The sequence below is a fragment of the Xyrauchen texanus genome, chromosome 12 (assembly GCF_025860055.1).
Source record: "Xyrauchen texanus isolate HMW12.3.18 chromosome 12, RBS_HiC_50CHRs, whole genome shotgun sequence".
NCBI lineage: Eukaryota > Metazoa > Chordata > Actinopteri > Cypriniformes > Catostomidae > Xyrauchen > Xyrauchen texanus.
In genome coordinates this window covers 31,167,507-31,183,498 of record NC_068287.1, presented here as the reverse complement: position 1 = coordinate 31,183,498, position 15,992 = coordinate 31,167,507, and the positions used below count along the sequence as shown (strand labels likewise).

Here is a 15,992-nt window from a genome sequence, read left to right as displayed (position 1 = left end):
GAGGATAAGGGCTGCTGTTCCATCATGGCTTCGGACAGCGAGGAGTGGTCAGGCTCCCAAGCCTCCACCTCGGCCCAGGAATCCAGCAGGACCCGCGCCGGAGTCGAGGAAGAACTAACGCGCCTCCTCACACAGGCCGTCGACCGCCTCGGGCTCGAGTGGTCACCACCCTCTGAGCAGGCTCCCAACAGACTCGACGGCTGCTTTCTTCAGAGCCGTCTAAGCCAGTGCTCCCGTCTAAGGCCTGCAGAACTACTTCCGCCTGTGTTGGCCGCGCCTATGCCGCCGCCGGCCAAGCCGCATCTGCTCTGCATTCCATGGCCGTTTTGCAGATCCTCCAAGCGGACCCTCTTCGAGAGTGGGATGAGAAAGGCAGGCACCCAGAGGCTGTTTCAGATCTAAGGAGCGCGACGGATCTCGCCCTTCGCGCCACCAAAGCTGCAGCTCAAGCCCTAGGGAAGTGCATGGCCGTGCTGACTGTGACCGAGAGACACCTATGGCTAACGCTAGCCGACATGGGAGAAGCTGAATGCTCCACGTTCCTCAACGCGCCGCTCTCTCCGTCCGGTCTCTTCGGTTCCGTGGTGAGTGGCATTGTTGACCGTTTTTCGGAAAGTCCAGAAAGCCACCCAAGCCATGAATCTCTTCCTGCCTCGTCACGCTAGCTCCTCTGCAGGCCGCCCACGTGACCAGCCTCCTGCACGAGCATCTTCACAGTGCCCAGCTCAGCAAAGCCAGACTTCTCAGCGTCGACAGGGTGGCCGCCCTAGACAGCCGCCGCAGACCGCCGCCCCCCCACGGGCCTCGGCCTAAGATTGCGCTGAAACCTGAGCAACCGAAGTCCTCCTAGCTTTGTTGAGGAAACGACGGCTCAGTCCCGCCGCGGCCGGACCACCGTCAAAGCTTCGCCCCTGTCAGTCCCCTTCTCTCAGGCTACTGCAGTGGTGGATTCAGCAGCCAACAAGCCGGTGATACTGCCCGCTTGCCTGCACTCAAATGCTGTTTTCACGGCGACCCAAAGAAATCTTGTGAAAAGCAAACATGCCTTATGTGTAGAAAATGTGCCCACAATCCAGTGTTCACCCCTACACACAAGCATTACACTTCCCGTGTCCCTATCAGAGCCCACTCACATAAAGCGGGCACAGCCAGCTCGAGTGTTAGAGTCAATAAACGCGCCCACGAATCCGTCGCGTGCGCCCTTCTCTGCCCGCTCTGTCACACGGCCTGCAAACACCTCTCTATATGTAAGTCCCATGCCCATGACTATGCTCGCGCATCACTTCACAGATGTGACTCTTTCCCCATTCACCTCAATCCGGAAGTCACTCACAGAACAGCCTGTCCCTGCTGTCTGCGAGCAGTCATGCATAAGCACAGTAAGCGCGCTCACACATTCTGTTCAGCTCGCTGTGTGCGGCAATCAGGGCGACTTGGCCATTCACCCTCTAGCGTTACGCTTCAAAGTGTGGAAAGCTATCCCAGGGATATCCAAATGGGTGTTAAGCACAATAAAACAGGGCTATTTGCTACAGTTCGATCGCCGCCCTCCCCGCTTCAGAGCGCGGCTCGAAAGTACTGTGAACACGGAAGCAGCCTGCATGCTTCGTTCAGAAATAGCAAACCTTCTGTGCAAAAGGGCCATAGAGAGATCGCCACCTTCTCTGAGCGAGTCGGGGTTTTACAGCCGTTATTTTCTTGTCCCCAAGAAAGACGGCGGCCTCAGACCAATATTAGATCTCAGGGTTTTGAACAAGGTGCTCGCAAAAAGACCGTTCAAAATGCTTACAATCAGGAAACTCCTCGCGCATGATGCGCCAGGGGACTGGTTTATTTCTCTCGATCTGAAAGATGCCTACTTTCAGATTCAGATAAATCCCCGTCACAGGCCATTCTTGAGATTCGCCTTCGACGGCCAGGTTTATCAATACACCGTCCTTCCGTTCGGCCTGTCTTTAGCACCCCGTACTTTCACGAAGTGCATGGATGCGGCACACGCACCCCTGCAGAGTCAGGGCTTGCGAATTCTGAACTATTTGGATGATTGGCTGATTTTGGCACAGTCACATACGGAGCTTCTGTCTCACAGGATAGTTCTCCTCAGTCATCTGAACAGTTTGGGTCTTGCAGTCAATTGGACCAAGAGCTCACTACAGCCCAGTCAGGCAATTTCCTTCCTTGGAATAGAACTAGACTCCATGGCGATGACGGCTCGCTTATCTACACAGCGCGCGCGCCGTGTACAGCGACTAGCCGCGTCCTTTCAGATGAACAGCCTCACGCCTCTGAAAAAATTTCAGAGAATGCTAGGTTATATGGCCTCAGCCGCAGCAGTACTTCAGCTGGGTTTACAGTGCATGCGCCCGCTTCAGCATTGGCTAAACACCCGCGCGTCTCGCCGGGCTTGGGCCACGGGCTGCCAGCCGATCAGAGTGACTCAGACCTGTATCTCAGCTCTGCAGCCCTGGGCAGTGGCCGAATGGTATCAGCGGGGAGTGACGATGGGAGCTGTATCTCGCCAAAAAGTCATCTCGACAGACGCGTCCAACACGGGTTGGGGCGCGGTCTGCGAGGGCTCTCCGGTTTTTGGCCTATGGTCAGTTCAGGAAAAGCTCCTTCACATAAATTGTCTGGAAATGATAGCGGTCGAGTACGCGCTCGTGTGCTTCCTCCCGGTCATTCAGGGTCACCACGTCCTGGTCCGTTCGGACAACAGATCTGTGGTATCCTATCTAAACCGTCAGGGCGGTGTCAGATCCAGGAACCTCTTCCATCTGACAAAACGCATACTGAGTTGGTCCCAGTGCCACCTGCGCTCGCTGAGGGCGACGCGACGTGCCAGGCCACCTGAACGACGGCCCAGACAGACTGTCCAGAGACAATATTTCCCCAGGGAATGGTCCCTGCACGCTCAAACAGTCCAGAAGTTATGGAGCATATTCGGCAGAGCAGAGATAGACCTCTTTGCGTCAGAAGAGAACTCTCACTGCCCAGTATTTTTCTCAGGCGAGGACGGCTGGCCCAGGACTGGCCCAACCGCCCGCTTTACGCCTTCCCTCCCGTCTCGCTATTGCCACAGGTAATGCAGAGGATCAGGGAAACGCGTCACTCGGTGCTCCTCATAGCCCCGCGCTGGGAGAATCAGACATGGTTCCCGGAGCTTACGCAGCTGTCACTGACAGCCCCGTGGCCCATTCCAGTGAGAGCAGATCTCCTCTCTCAAGCTCACGGCACGATCTGGCATCCCCACCCAGAGCGCTGGGCGCTGCACGCGTGGGTGATCAACGACTACCCGTCGTTTTGCCAGAAGGAGTAATAAACACTATCATACACGCTAGAGCCCCTTCCACGAGAAGACTCTATGCGTCCAAATGGTCTGTGTTTTCAAAATGGTGCACCGACAGAGACCTGGACCCACGGACGTGTGGGGTGTCGTCGCTGCTCGTGTTTTTACAAGAGCTGCTGGATAAGGGCAGATCCCCATCCACGCTCAAAGTGTACGTGGTGGCCGTCGCGGCGTTCACGGAACCCCTGCATGGCCAGTCACTGGGAAAAAACGAGCTGGTCATCCGCTTCCTCAGGGGAGCTAGAAGGATGAACCCCCCCGCGCCCCCCATCGGTTCCTATCTGGGATCTTTCCGTAGTTCTCGAAGCTATGAAAGCCCCCCCTTTTGAACGGCTTCAATCCATGGATTTGAAATACCTTTCACTCAAAACCGTTTTTCTAACTGCCCTGTCATCAGTTAAACGTGTGGGAGACCTTCACGCAACTGTCTGTCAGCGCTGCGTGTCTTGAGTTTGGACCAAGTGACTCCAACGTCATTTTAAAGCCTAGACACGGCTATGTCCTCAAGGTGATCGGTGCTCCTTTCAGAGCACAAATCATTTCCCTATCGGCGCTGCCAGCATCCGATAGCGAAAGCGACTCCAATCTCCTTTGCCCAGTCAGAGCACTGAGATTGTATACTGCGCGCTCCGCCTCTTTCAGACGCTCTGAGCAGCTTTTCGTTTAGTTCGGAGGGCGCACCAAAGGTTTCGCCGCCTCGAAACAGACACTGTCTAGATGGATAGTGGACGCTATTGCTGCCGCGTACGCGTCAAAAGACCTACCATGCCTGTTAGGCATTAGGGCTCACTCCACTAGAGGCATGGCCTCCTCGTGGGCATGGTCCAGCGGGATTTCCATTCACGACATATGTGTGGCAGCGGGCTGGGCTTCCCCCTCCACCGTTGTCAGATTTTACAATCTGGAAGTGCCCGCCCTGCAGGCAAAACTACTAGCGGTTTAATACGCTACAGCTCCCCTGGTGAGCTGCACTGACGGGACACATTCCACCTAGACCAGCACCACCGCTCTGTCTGTCCCTTCCCACTATGTGCTTATGTATTACACACACACTGGCCCGCACTCTTGCTGGCCAAATATTATTCCCCCACTCACAAGGGCTCCCCCGGGTCCCCCCACCCCCGGGGCTCATGCAGTGGATGCTTGGCGCGCACGGCGTTGACAATGGGTTCCCGTAGCGTAAGCTAGCTTACGCAATACGAGAGAACCTCTCGTAAGAGAACGAATCGGTTACTTAACGTAACCTCGGTTCTCTCTAGAAGAGGGAACGAGTATTGCGTAAGCTAGCTTACGCTACGGGAAAGATTAATCTTTTTTGAGATATTGAAGCCAAAAAATTATCCTTAATTTTGTATCCATTGTCAACGCAGTGCAGCATCTGCATACCTTGAGCGGGCTATCTAGCGAGCTCATTGGTTGCTCTGCGGCAACTGCTGCAGCCTATAGACGAACTTGAGTGAACTTGCGGCCAATGACAGGCGCCCGCGCCATCACTGTATCAAAGCCCGCCAGAATGGGCGTGGCTAGAGTGCATATAAGCGTAAGTTCGTAGGCTGGAACCCTGGTTTTCATTGAATGAAGCGAAAATCGCTCGTGGCGCGAGCACGGCCGGCTACGCAATACTCGTTCCCTCTTCTAGAGAGAACCGAGGTTACGTTAAGTAACCGATTCGTTTTCAGTGTCACATGATCCTTCAGAAATCATTATAAGATGGTGATTTTCTAATATGGGCATATTTAAAGTGCATTTTACTCATTTAATAAACCAAATACTACAGCAACTTTATGTTGCTATGCAGAACTACATGCATCGTCACTGAACAACTTCAAGATTTAATTATTTTTAAAAACCACAACAGACAAACAAACATCACCAGCCTAAAATCAGCGAGTTGGTGAAATAACATAAAGATGGTCAATTATTCATGGAGATGCCCTAAAACATAAAATATTAAGGTGCACTACAGCACAAATGCCCTAGGAGGGCAGATCACAGAGGGCACCTCAATCCACCACACAATCCAAAAAACCTGAACTATGACAAGCAATGCTATCATGAAGAGTGAGAGAGAGATAGACAGGGAACAATAAGCTCTCTTCCAAAAACCTAGTGAGCTGCCTTGCTGTCTACTGCATACATACATTACAGTAGACATATGCCTTCTAAATGCAGCATCCTTACATTCATGGAACCTCATAAGTGACTGATTTGGAACATTTTACATTAGCAGCAAATTTGCGTGCCACATAGGGCTATTCTAGTTTTGAAAATGTCACTAGTTTTTATTTATATTTCATTATGTGTTTTGGATTTTAATTTTAGCTTTTGTTTTAATGGCGTGTAAATAGTTTTTATTTAGTCTTAGTATAGTTTTAGTTTCCATCGTTATAATGCCACAAAATATCTGTAACACTTTACAATAAGGTTGCATTTGTTAACATTAGTTAACTACATTAGTTATAAACTAACATTAAAGTATGTTAATATATGGTACATGTAAACATGAATGCATTATGAACTAAAGTAAACTAGAATGAATAATTTTCGATATATAAATCACCAGAAACCAAGATTTAGAAATGCTATAAAAAATAGTAACACTTTAGAATAAGGTTCAATTTGTTAAAATTAGTTGACTACATTAGTAAACATGAACTAACAATACACAATATTTTACAGCATCAGCATTTGGCACTGGCCAATGTTCATTTTCAGCTTATACCAATACATGTTTATAATTTGATGTTGTATACATTAACATTAGTTAATGCAGTATGAACTTGCATGAACAAACAATGAACAATTACATTTTTTATAAATTAACATGAACTAAGATGAATAAATGCTGTGAAATATTTTGTTCATGATACCCAATGCATTAAGCAATGTTAACAAAATTAACCTTTTGTTTGTTTATGATGCATTTATTAATGTTAACAAGTACAACCTTATTGTAAAGTGTTAGCCTGCATGTGATAACACTTGATCAGAAGCCATTCATGCTCAAAATACCATTAAAGTATTTTTTTTTTTTGTCAAATTCACAACAATACAACATACCGGCAGCACATGAATAAAATGTGCTATAAGTGTTCTAGTGTCGATACATTCAGCAGTAACTACACTGACATCTCCTCAGCATTTACTGTATTAGAAGCATGGACTGGAATCACACAGGCCTTGTATCAAATGGCCCGCACCAGAGAACAACTAGTCATTATTTGTCAAAGTTTATGAAATGGAATATTTATTTTGTGCTGTCTTTTGCGAAGTTTCCGAGATGGCAATTGCTTTCTAGCATGCTGGTTCATTTTGCTGTCGTCCAGAGCCCCTCCCCCAAATTTACGTGCCTTTAAACATCACCTATGAAGGCAAACTGTGATTGGTTGTTTTCACATGCCAATCAGACGACCGCTTGCTGGTTCTTTTTGAGGAAAACAGAGAAATCAGACTTGAGAGATTATTTAAATCTGATCATCCAACAACGATAGAAAAACGAAAACTATACAAATTTTCTCCTTTCATTCGTTTTGTAGTGCACATTTATAGTTTCAGTTTAGTTTTTTTTGTTTTTTAATAGTTTAGTTTTAACAAAATAATAATAATAATAAAAAAAATCACTGCTGGTTTTCGTCTTAGTTATTGTTTTCTTTAATGATACTAACCCAAGATTTTGGATGCAAAATACAATTTTTGCCTTCATTTACTTACAGTACCCTCATATACAGTAGTTCTAAATCTGTATGACTTTATTTCTTATGGCAGAATGTTAGCTTAGGTAGAAACCCTTCACTTTTATGTATTTTATGGAACATAAAATCTCCATCTCCTTTTGTGATCCATTGTTGAAACAACATAATGGTGAGTAAATGATTACTGAATTTTCAATTTAGGGTGAAATATTCCTTTAAATTGCTTCCTCAATAGGCAGCTTTCTACCTGAAAAGAGCAACAGAGAGCAGTGCTTACTGTGGCTGTGCCGGAGACTGCCTGTACGCTGCTGTCTGACCCGCTGGGCTCACTGTGCGTCTGCGCAGGGGGGTACATGTTCAGCGTGTGCTCTGCCACGGGGGTCTGACCCGGGTAGTCTGGAGTCGGGTGGGGGTGGGACGTTGTGTATTCTGCAGGAATGCCGTTCTGAGGGGGAGCAAACTGGGCTGATGGGTAAGGCTGGGCCATGGTTTCTGGGGGTGCTGGGGCGTCCTGATTACCCTGAAAAACAGAGAGAATACAGTAACATGTTAGTGCCATCGTTACCAACTGGTTTTGCTTAAGGATCCAGATTTTACATTGCACATCAAATGGCGACCCAACTCAGTGCTAAACGTTTATCGTACAGTGGTTTCATGCTTTTGCCAGCGCACAGTTAACAGGACATATTTTGTTAACAAACATATTTTGGTCAGCACAAACTAAGCTTAGGCATGCCACGCTATCCATCCATGTTGGCATTTGTCTAATAGCTTCTACCAAGTGGCAGATGAATTTGCGTTTGATTGGGCGCACAGCCTTTTTTCTCATCCCTTTTGAAAGCTGATAAACCTACAGATACGGCCTTTGAGAATGCATGTTTTTTCATGCACTGTCTTGAAATCCTCTACACGGAATCACGCAGAGGGCTTTTTAGAATTTTTTTCTAATTTGTTTTGCTATAATAAATAGCATTATTTCCCTGCACTGTTGAAAACAAGGCTTGGCATAAGTGAAAACTATTTCACTAAACATCGACAACTATTTAAGGTCATATCGAAAAAATTAATAAATTGATGAACATATTATTGTCTTTCATCTAGCATAATGCAAGCATTAGCACGTAGCACAGACACAAAAACAACCTACTTGCAATGTCAGGATATGAAGGGATTAGCAAATTGTTCTCATAACTATGCAAACATTCATCTTGTGTGACATACAATATATCCCCATCAATATCCCTTTGTGTCTATTCATGTATTTAACAAATCATGTACTTCACATGTACCACACAGTTTGGGGGAGGGTCATGGCTATGTATCCAAAGTGTTATTTGTACGCATTTGCAATCTCTGCAAGAAACAGCAATATCCAGACTGGGACCAGGACCTATTGCAATCTTCGAAGGGATGGACAAGTGAAGCGGACTAGACTTTCTTTGAAGATGCTATTATAAAAGAAACTGCCGCTCCATACATTATGGAAAACTTTGGAGTCCACCATCGTTTCTTCCAGGACAATGACCCAAAGCAGACTGCTGCAAGCAGAGTTATTTCTGCAGAGGATATAAACTGGGTTAAGACTCCAGAAAAATCCCCTGATATGAATCTCATTGAAATGGTGTGGCATGCTCTTAGAAGCAAAGTCAACTACTAAGTCTGACTAAATTGCTGACATTAATATATTCTGGTTTGAAGAACTTGCAGAAACGGCATGCAACAAGTATAGACTGTTTAAAGTTCTTCCAGCTGTGGTTGAGCATCAGGGTGGACATACTGGAATGTAGTGAATACTGTAGTATTACATTCCATGAAAATACATCACTTTCCAGTAAATATAAGCATTTCTACATCTTTAATTTATTAAAAAAAAAAAATGGTTAGTCATTCGTTACAGCTGGTTATACAGAAAACGAGCCTCATTTTCTTCAAATAGAACAGTGCTTGTATGCGTGTGGTCTATACAAATAGAAATAAAATTAAAATTACAATACAAATAAAATTAGTTCAAATAATGTAACAATTATGTTACAAGAATCACAGGATCACTCAAATCGTTTCTAAACTTAGGAACATGATCACTTAAATGTTTGCGATTACTTTTTACATGTAAATATTATTACAATAATCTGAACTTCCTAAACCGGTTCATGATAAAACTGTGTCATAAAGCCTGATTAGGCTATGTTGAGATCCAGGCGCGGTTATTTTAATAACAACAGAGACACGGTGAGCAGCAATGTAGATGGAGACTGGCATCACTAAAACACACTGTAGAAAATGAGAATAAAGCAAAGTGAAACTATCTTCATCTGTCTGATAAATGACTCGGATGGTTCAGCAGGTTTGTGACAGGACAAGTTCATGTGTCACCTTTTTAGACTAACGTCTTTTTCCATCTAAATTTAGCTTTATTAATCAGCAGGTTATGTGCCTTTTATTTAATTTTGTGAAAATTAATTAGAGATGTCATCATCTCTGATTATTAGTTATAATGAATAGAAATGATTAGTTAGCCTGACTAGCAGAGTTCTCTGCTTCTGATGAGAACGTTTCCATTATTTCATAGTCAGCCCATTTATACTTAAGCAAACAGTATTTTTAAGATGAAAATTGTTAGTTTATTGTTATTAGATTCTCACTTTAGGAAAATATAAAAATGGCCCATTCAGACTTTTACATTTACAAAATTTTCTCTCAGGGGTTACCCCTAAACCCCCATACAGCAATATATTTTAGCAGTCAAAAGTACTCCTATATCCCATACATAGGTATCTGAAAGTAAAAATAATAAAAAATAAATATTCAGAATGTAAAAATATTCAAACACAAAACGTAAATTGCTGTCTCCCAGCTTGAATACAAATGTTGATCTTATCTTGTAATATTAATATCCAAGTGCCCTCGACTAATGAACTCTATGAAATATATTAGCATAATCTTTTGGTAGAAAAGATCCCTCACACCCCACTGCTTTGGCTTTGTCTCTAGGCCAGTGTCCTCATCTCTGCTTTGAAGAGACTATTTTGACTGTTTACATTTTTTTTTCTTTTACAAAGTACTATTGCTGCCAACGTGGAAAATTATAATAACTATTCAAAAAAGAAGAAAAGAAAAACACAAAAACAAAAAACATAATTTCAAAGCCATACTGACTACTGACACTATGCAAGTTGTTATTTTCCGGAACTTTGCTCGGAAGGAAATGTAGAGAGCGGACCTCTTCAAATTTTCATTGAATACCCCTGTGCTATACAAATAAAAATGACTTGAATTCAGAGTGCTGAATGAACAGTGATCTATTTGCCACTGTGAGCATCATTAATCTTACAGTTCATAGACAATCCTTTTTCAACATTACCCACCAACTTCTACTCAATTTGACTCGACATAAAACAAGACTTGCACATAGATAACTAATAGGCTTTTGGCATTATATTCATGCTATAAGTGGACAATATTTTTCAATGCAAGTTTTTAAATTGTTTTATTCATTTAAACTGCATAATGAGGACTTTATAACACTAAAACAATGTGTGTTGTGAAAAGCGCTATACTTTCAAATAAAAATGTCCTGAAAAAAACTTTAATTCACTGAGTTCTGAGTTTCACAAAATTTTATTTAATTACAAATTCTTGCTGTTACGAGAAGTGAGAAAGTAGCTTCCACGGAAAATTCTTTGCTATATTAATTTTTATGTGTAAAATGCAAAGTTCTTAGAGTGGAATTGTGAGTATATGCATTTTATAAAAAACTATTCTTTAGTGTTATAATTTGCCTTTTGTTTTACACACACTGATGAAAATAAACTTCAAAAAGGATTACATATTTAAAATACAAGTAACTGTAGTCCACTACAGTTACAATTTAAATCATTGTTGTTTAGAATGCAGTTACATTCGTACTGTATTTTGTATTTTGATTACTGAAGAGATTACTGTGCATTTTATTGTCATTTGTTTCATTTAATATTTAGTCCTTTCAGATGGAAAACATTTATACATATAAATGATGCGATACAAAGTGCATTTGAACTGTGGTGAAACACTTTCTTATGATGCGTTACATTCATACAAGCAGACAGAGAATTAAGTTTGAAGTAAGTTTGGAGCATAAGAAATAGAAATAAACCTTGTGTAAATTGTCAGCTTTATGCTAAGCTAAAATGCTATTTCTAGCCATTTTACATGCACATGTTACCAGGCACATATCATAATTTCTCATTTTTCATGTAAGACCTTTGATATTAAGACAAAAATCATATAATAATAATAATGATGATTATAATGTTTGTATTATTTTCCTGTAAAATATAAAAAAATCCATAAAACAAGATCAATTTGATTAATCTTGTTTCAGAAACAACACTGCATAAGATATTTCATTTTTTCAGAGAATGTATTTTTAACATGTGTATTTTGTCTTTGTACTGGCGGAATTTTTATAGACAAAAGAAGTGAAAAAATCTACCAGTGCTGGAGAAGTAATCCAAAGTATTTAGAATATGTTACTGACCTTGAGTAATCTAACAGAATATGTTACAAATGACATTTTACAGCATGTATTCTGTAATCTGTAGTGGAATACATTTCATAAGTAACCCTCCCAGCACTGCATTCAATATGTGTTGTAAAGAAATGGTCAGTGCCCCTTATTTTCCAAAAAGGAAACAAGGTCTGAGAGTGTTTCTAATCTCTGCTGAAGTGTGCAACAACTAACCCCATTCATGATTCTCCTGTCTCACATGTTTTTTACCTTTGTGAGATTGCACTTGGAACTGGCTTGGCATTGGGGGAGGGTCTAGGAGGGGGTGGGGTGGACTGCAGACCTCCTGAATGCAACAGGAGACCCCTGGAAAGCTAATGTGTGCAACTTGGGCAGCGCTGTTAACTCCTCTGACTCTCAATTTGAAACCTCATTCACACTAGGCTTTGTTCCCGAGATATTCCCGGCAATTGACGAAAAGCCTTCTGTTTGAACACAAGTCGGAGCCGAAATTATAGATAATTGGTTATAGAAATATAAAAAAAAGCATATTTTATCTTGTCTGTGTAGTTAGCTTTCATAATTTTTTGGAAGGTACCTTTCAGAATCAAACTAAAATACAAACAAATTAGCCTACTGAATCAAATGCACATCCTAACTGTTGCAGGGCAGTAGCTAGTTAAAAAAAACAAACATTTTTATATCATTTTTCAATTATATTTTTTTATTGCACCCTCATGGCCCAGCCATGCCCTCCTTCTTGTCACATTCCTCCCCCACCCGATTCAGGCTGGGGCACCATCCGGACTGACCCCCACACACACATTTTCGGAGGGTACATGCTTCCTGTCCAGCCACAGGGAGAGAGAGAGAGATGAAAACTTGCTCGCCGGTCCCCTCCACTCTCTGGTGGACAACAGCCGCTCCTTCCAGGGCGGACGGCAGCAAGTCATCCGACCCCTGGTGAATGGAACAGCTGCTCCCCTTCCTGGCGGATAGCAGCGGTTCCTCCGACTTCTGGCAGCTGGCAGCGACTCCTCTGTCCCCCAGCGGACAGACGTGGCTTCTCCCCTGGCTGACGGCAACGAAGAGGACTCAACGAAAGTGCATCCCTCCTCCTTCCTGGGTTTCGGCACCAATGTAACAGGTATGGGATGGGCAAGGAGGAGGCGGGAACCGGCAGAACAGTCAACGTAATCATTAATGACAAACTCAACTTAAAACAACATAAGACATAAGACACACACACACAGCAGCCACGTGCGTCACTCTCTCTATCGAAACTGGCATCACCGGCTCACCTTTATCTAACTCTCCTGTTGATAAGCCGACTCAGCGCTGGCTGTACACCCTCATTGTGCCTCCTAGTCACAATATTATTGTTATCGTTTTGTATAAAACTGCATAAAAAAAATGTCTGCATATTTTTTCCCATTTCCCCTTGCATTGTTTTCCTTCATTCACAATTTGCATCTTATGGGAAAATACAGGAAAAATATTTTACATTTAGACAGGGCTATGTATAATGGAAAAAACAATGGCCAACGAGAACCAAATATCTCTCACTTCATTTGTCACAAACACGACATCGGCCTACTGCTAAAAGAACGACACCGAAGATTTGTAATTTTTAGCCATTACTTCCAACTGTCCACAAGGAAAACACTTAACGTGGCTTAAAGTTTCTTTTTAGTGGAAAAATAAATAAATAAATAAATACAATTATATATATATATATATATATATATATATATATATATATATATATACACTGTATGTACTCTATATAAAGTCAACAATATTATAGTTTATTGCCATTGCTGATCAAAGTAGCTTGCTGTGGCTTTCGGTGAGTCTGGCTCCTACTTTATATGTTCCCGTTTGAGAAACTCATTAGCGATTGGTGTTTGCTCAAAGAATGAAACATAACTGCCCTCTACTGATCATGTCTCTCTTGTACTGCCTAATGTCATGTCACACCACGCAAAATTGTAGGATCTGTTTCCCTTTGACGCACATTCTCATAGGCTGCATCTGCATTTATGCATTATTTAGTTAACTGAATTTTATTATACGCATTTAGCATTATTTTAATACTGCTGCACGCAACCCAATCAAAACAGACATGCCACACACCAGTTTAAAAGCACTGTCCTAAAGGAATATGTGTAATACTGTATGAGCTCCACACACACAAGACGGTACAGCCCATGTCAGTCATGCCCTCTGTTAGGCCATTAGTGAAGTGTTCAAACTCATGTTCACCAAGGCAGTCGGTCCAATTAAATTACAGTGTTATCCATGGACAAATGCATTCCGTACACAACACACATTAGAACTTTATCTCAGGAAGAGCATTCTTATTTGATCAGGAACAATTCATCCACCTACCAGCACCCAGATTATCCACTTATGCATAGAGACGTGTCTCCACCCTGCTTACACCGCACCCAGGGCACACACCAAATCAACGCTAAACCGCCACTTTGCATGCTGTGCCCGAGAGACAGAAAAGCCAGCTAAATTAGCACTTGCTATCAATAAACAATGACAGATTATCAGAATGCAAACACACACAACAAGCTTAGGTTGTGTGATGCACGGCAGCATAGATAATGGAGAAGTTTAAAGGCTTATGGGATTTGATGTACAGACTGTACATTTAGAGTATGGTTGTTGTTTCTACTTGTTAGTGTTCTGTGCAACTTAGGCCACATCCACACTAATCCATTTTTGGTCGAATACACTGTTTTAAGTTTCCTATATATAATTGTTCGCCAAAGTATGCAGCTATGGAGAGTGATTTTGAAAGTCTTTGAAAGCAGTTGTAGAGTGGTTGAGAGGCTGGAAACTTACCAAAATCAATGCGTTTTCAAACAAAAATGCAAAAGTATGGATGTGGTCTTGACGGTGTTTTTTTCCATGGTAGAATGGAGAGTAACATTTTATTCCTCAGAGGTTGCTGACAATTGACAATGATTCATATTCAGTAAGTATTACAAATACTTACTGAATGTGGCCTTGAAGGAATTTGATGAGAAATGTTTAAGTTGAAATCAAACCCCCCTGCAGGACCGGTGCTACAGAGATATTAAAGAGATCTCATTTGTGACTTTTGTTTAATATAAGAGGAAACAATATATGACACAATCAAACACACACACCTCATTCTACATCCTATGCACCGTAGTAAGATATAGGCAGAGAGAGATCCCAGAACCCTTCGGGTCTGTCGAGAACTCACTTTGACACAGGCCAACTGCACAGACCATTCTCTCGTACCTCTACAAATACATACACTCTCCCACCCAATCTCTCCTCCAACCACAATGCTACGCTACACAGAAACACCCCCTACATCCAAAGCATGCGGACAAACACATTGTAATACATCCACGGCTCTATCCGTCAGTAAGTTTAACGAGAGATGAGAGCCAGGAGGGAAGCGGCAACTTGCTACTATGTAAACGGGGCCTTGTAAAAAAATCCCTGCTGTTCCTTAAGCAGATGTTACACACATCACGCTGTTTCCCATTAACACCATCAGCACTTTGCGTACCACATTGATATTCAAGAGTGGGCACACCACGCCATAATTAGACTATTATTTGATCAGGAGTGCTAAAATCTTTATGCACAAGTGTCAAAGACACTAAAGTGAGGGGGGAAGTAAAGTTGGTGGTGGAGGGGCTTGCGGCTTGGGAAGCCCCTGACGGTGGAAGTCTGCCGGGAGCTCTAGATTTGTGGTCATTATAGTCCTGGAGCCATTATAGTCCAGCAAGATTTTGGAGGCCCTTGTAAAACAACTGTTGGCAAACACGGGGAGTAAAAAAGGAGATGGCAGACAGTCAGGCTTAGCTAAATACTTTGGCCTCCTCCCTAACGAGAACCACATTTGGTGGACTGAAATATATGTTTTACGTGGCAGTACACTGGATTCATCGCTTAACTGCGCTCGGCTTCCAGGCAAACGCATACAAAACAGACAGGGCTATAAAAAACAGCTTTGTTTGCTTTTTATGACACTTGGCAAGTATAATTTCGCACACAACAGAGAGGCTGCTCCTCCCTCACTTCGTAGGCGAGTAAAAGTTGTACTATATATTGCACACGGGGGCATGCAGGACACATGCATTAAGAGATGTAGCTCACAGTAATGAGTTAACCCACATGCTAATGCTTTAAAAATGAGAAAAAGCCAGGTAGAGCACAATATATTAAATGAGTTTGAAACGTGTTGGCATGATCTGTACAGAAATGTTGGAGTATCATGCAGTCAAATTAACCATTTGAAAAGCAGATCAACTCTCTCTCCTCTCTCTCTCTCTCTCTCTCCTCTCTTAGTCTTGCAGGTTAAAGCAGGGTGGATGACGGAATCCGGCTCATTTACATTATCGTGGCTACCAAATTTAAGTTTAGCCACCAAACTGAAATGGAGCATGATAATGAACAGGAGAGAGAAAGAGAG

The 15,992-nt window shown here is 42.9% G+C and overlaps 1 protein-coding gene across 11 annotated transcripts in view; it reads right to left on the bottom strand.

The window, feature by feature from the left end:
* Positions 1-15,992, bottom strand: part of LOC127652976 (RNA binding protein fox-1 homolog 1-like) — a 393,043-nt gene that overhangs the window by 58,791 nt on the left and 318,260 nt on the right. For all 11 annotated transcript variants that reach the window (XM_052139431.1, XM_052139432.1, XM_052139433.1 and 8 more), the window contains one exon: positions 7,316-7,558. In XM_052139431.1, coding sequence (XP_051995391.1) covers positions 7,316-7,558 — 243 coding nt within the window. The remainder of the gene's footprint in view (positions 1-7,315; positions 7,559-15,992) is intronic.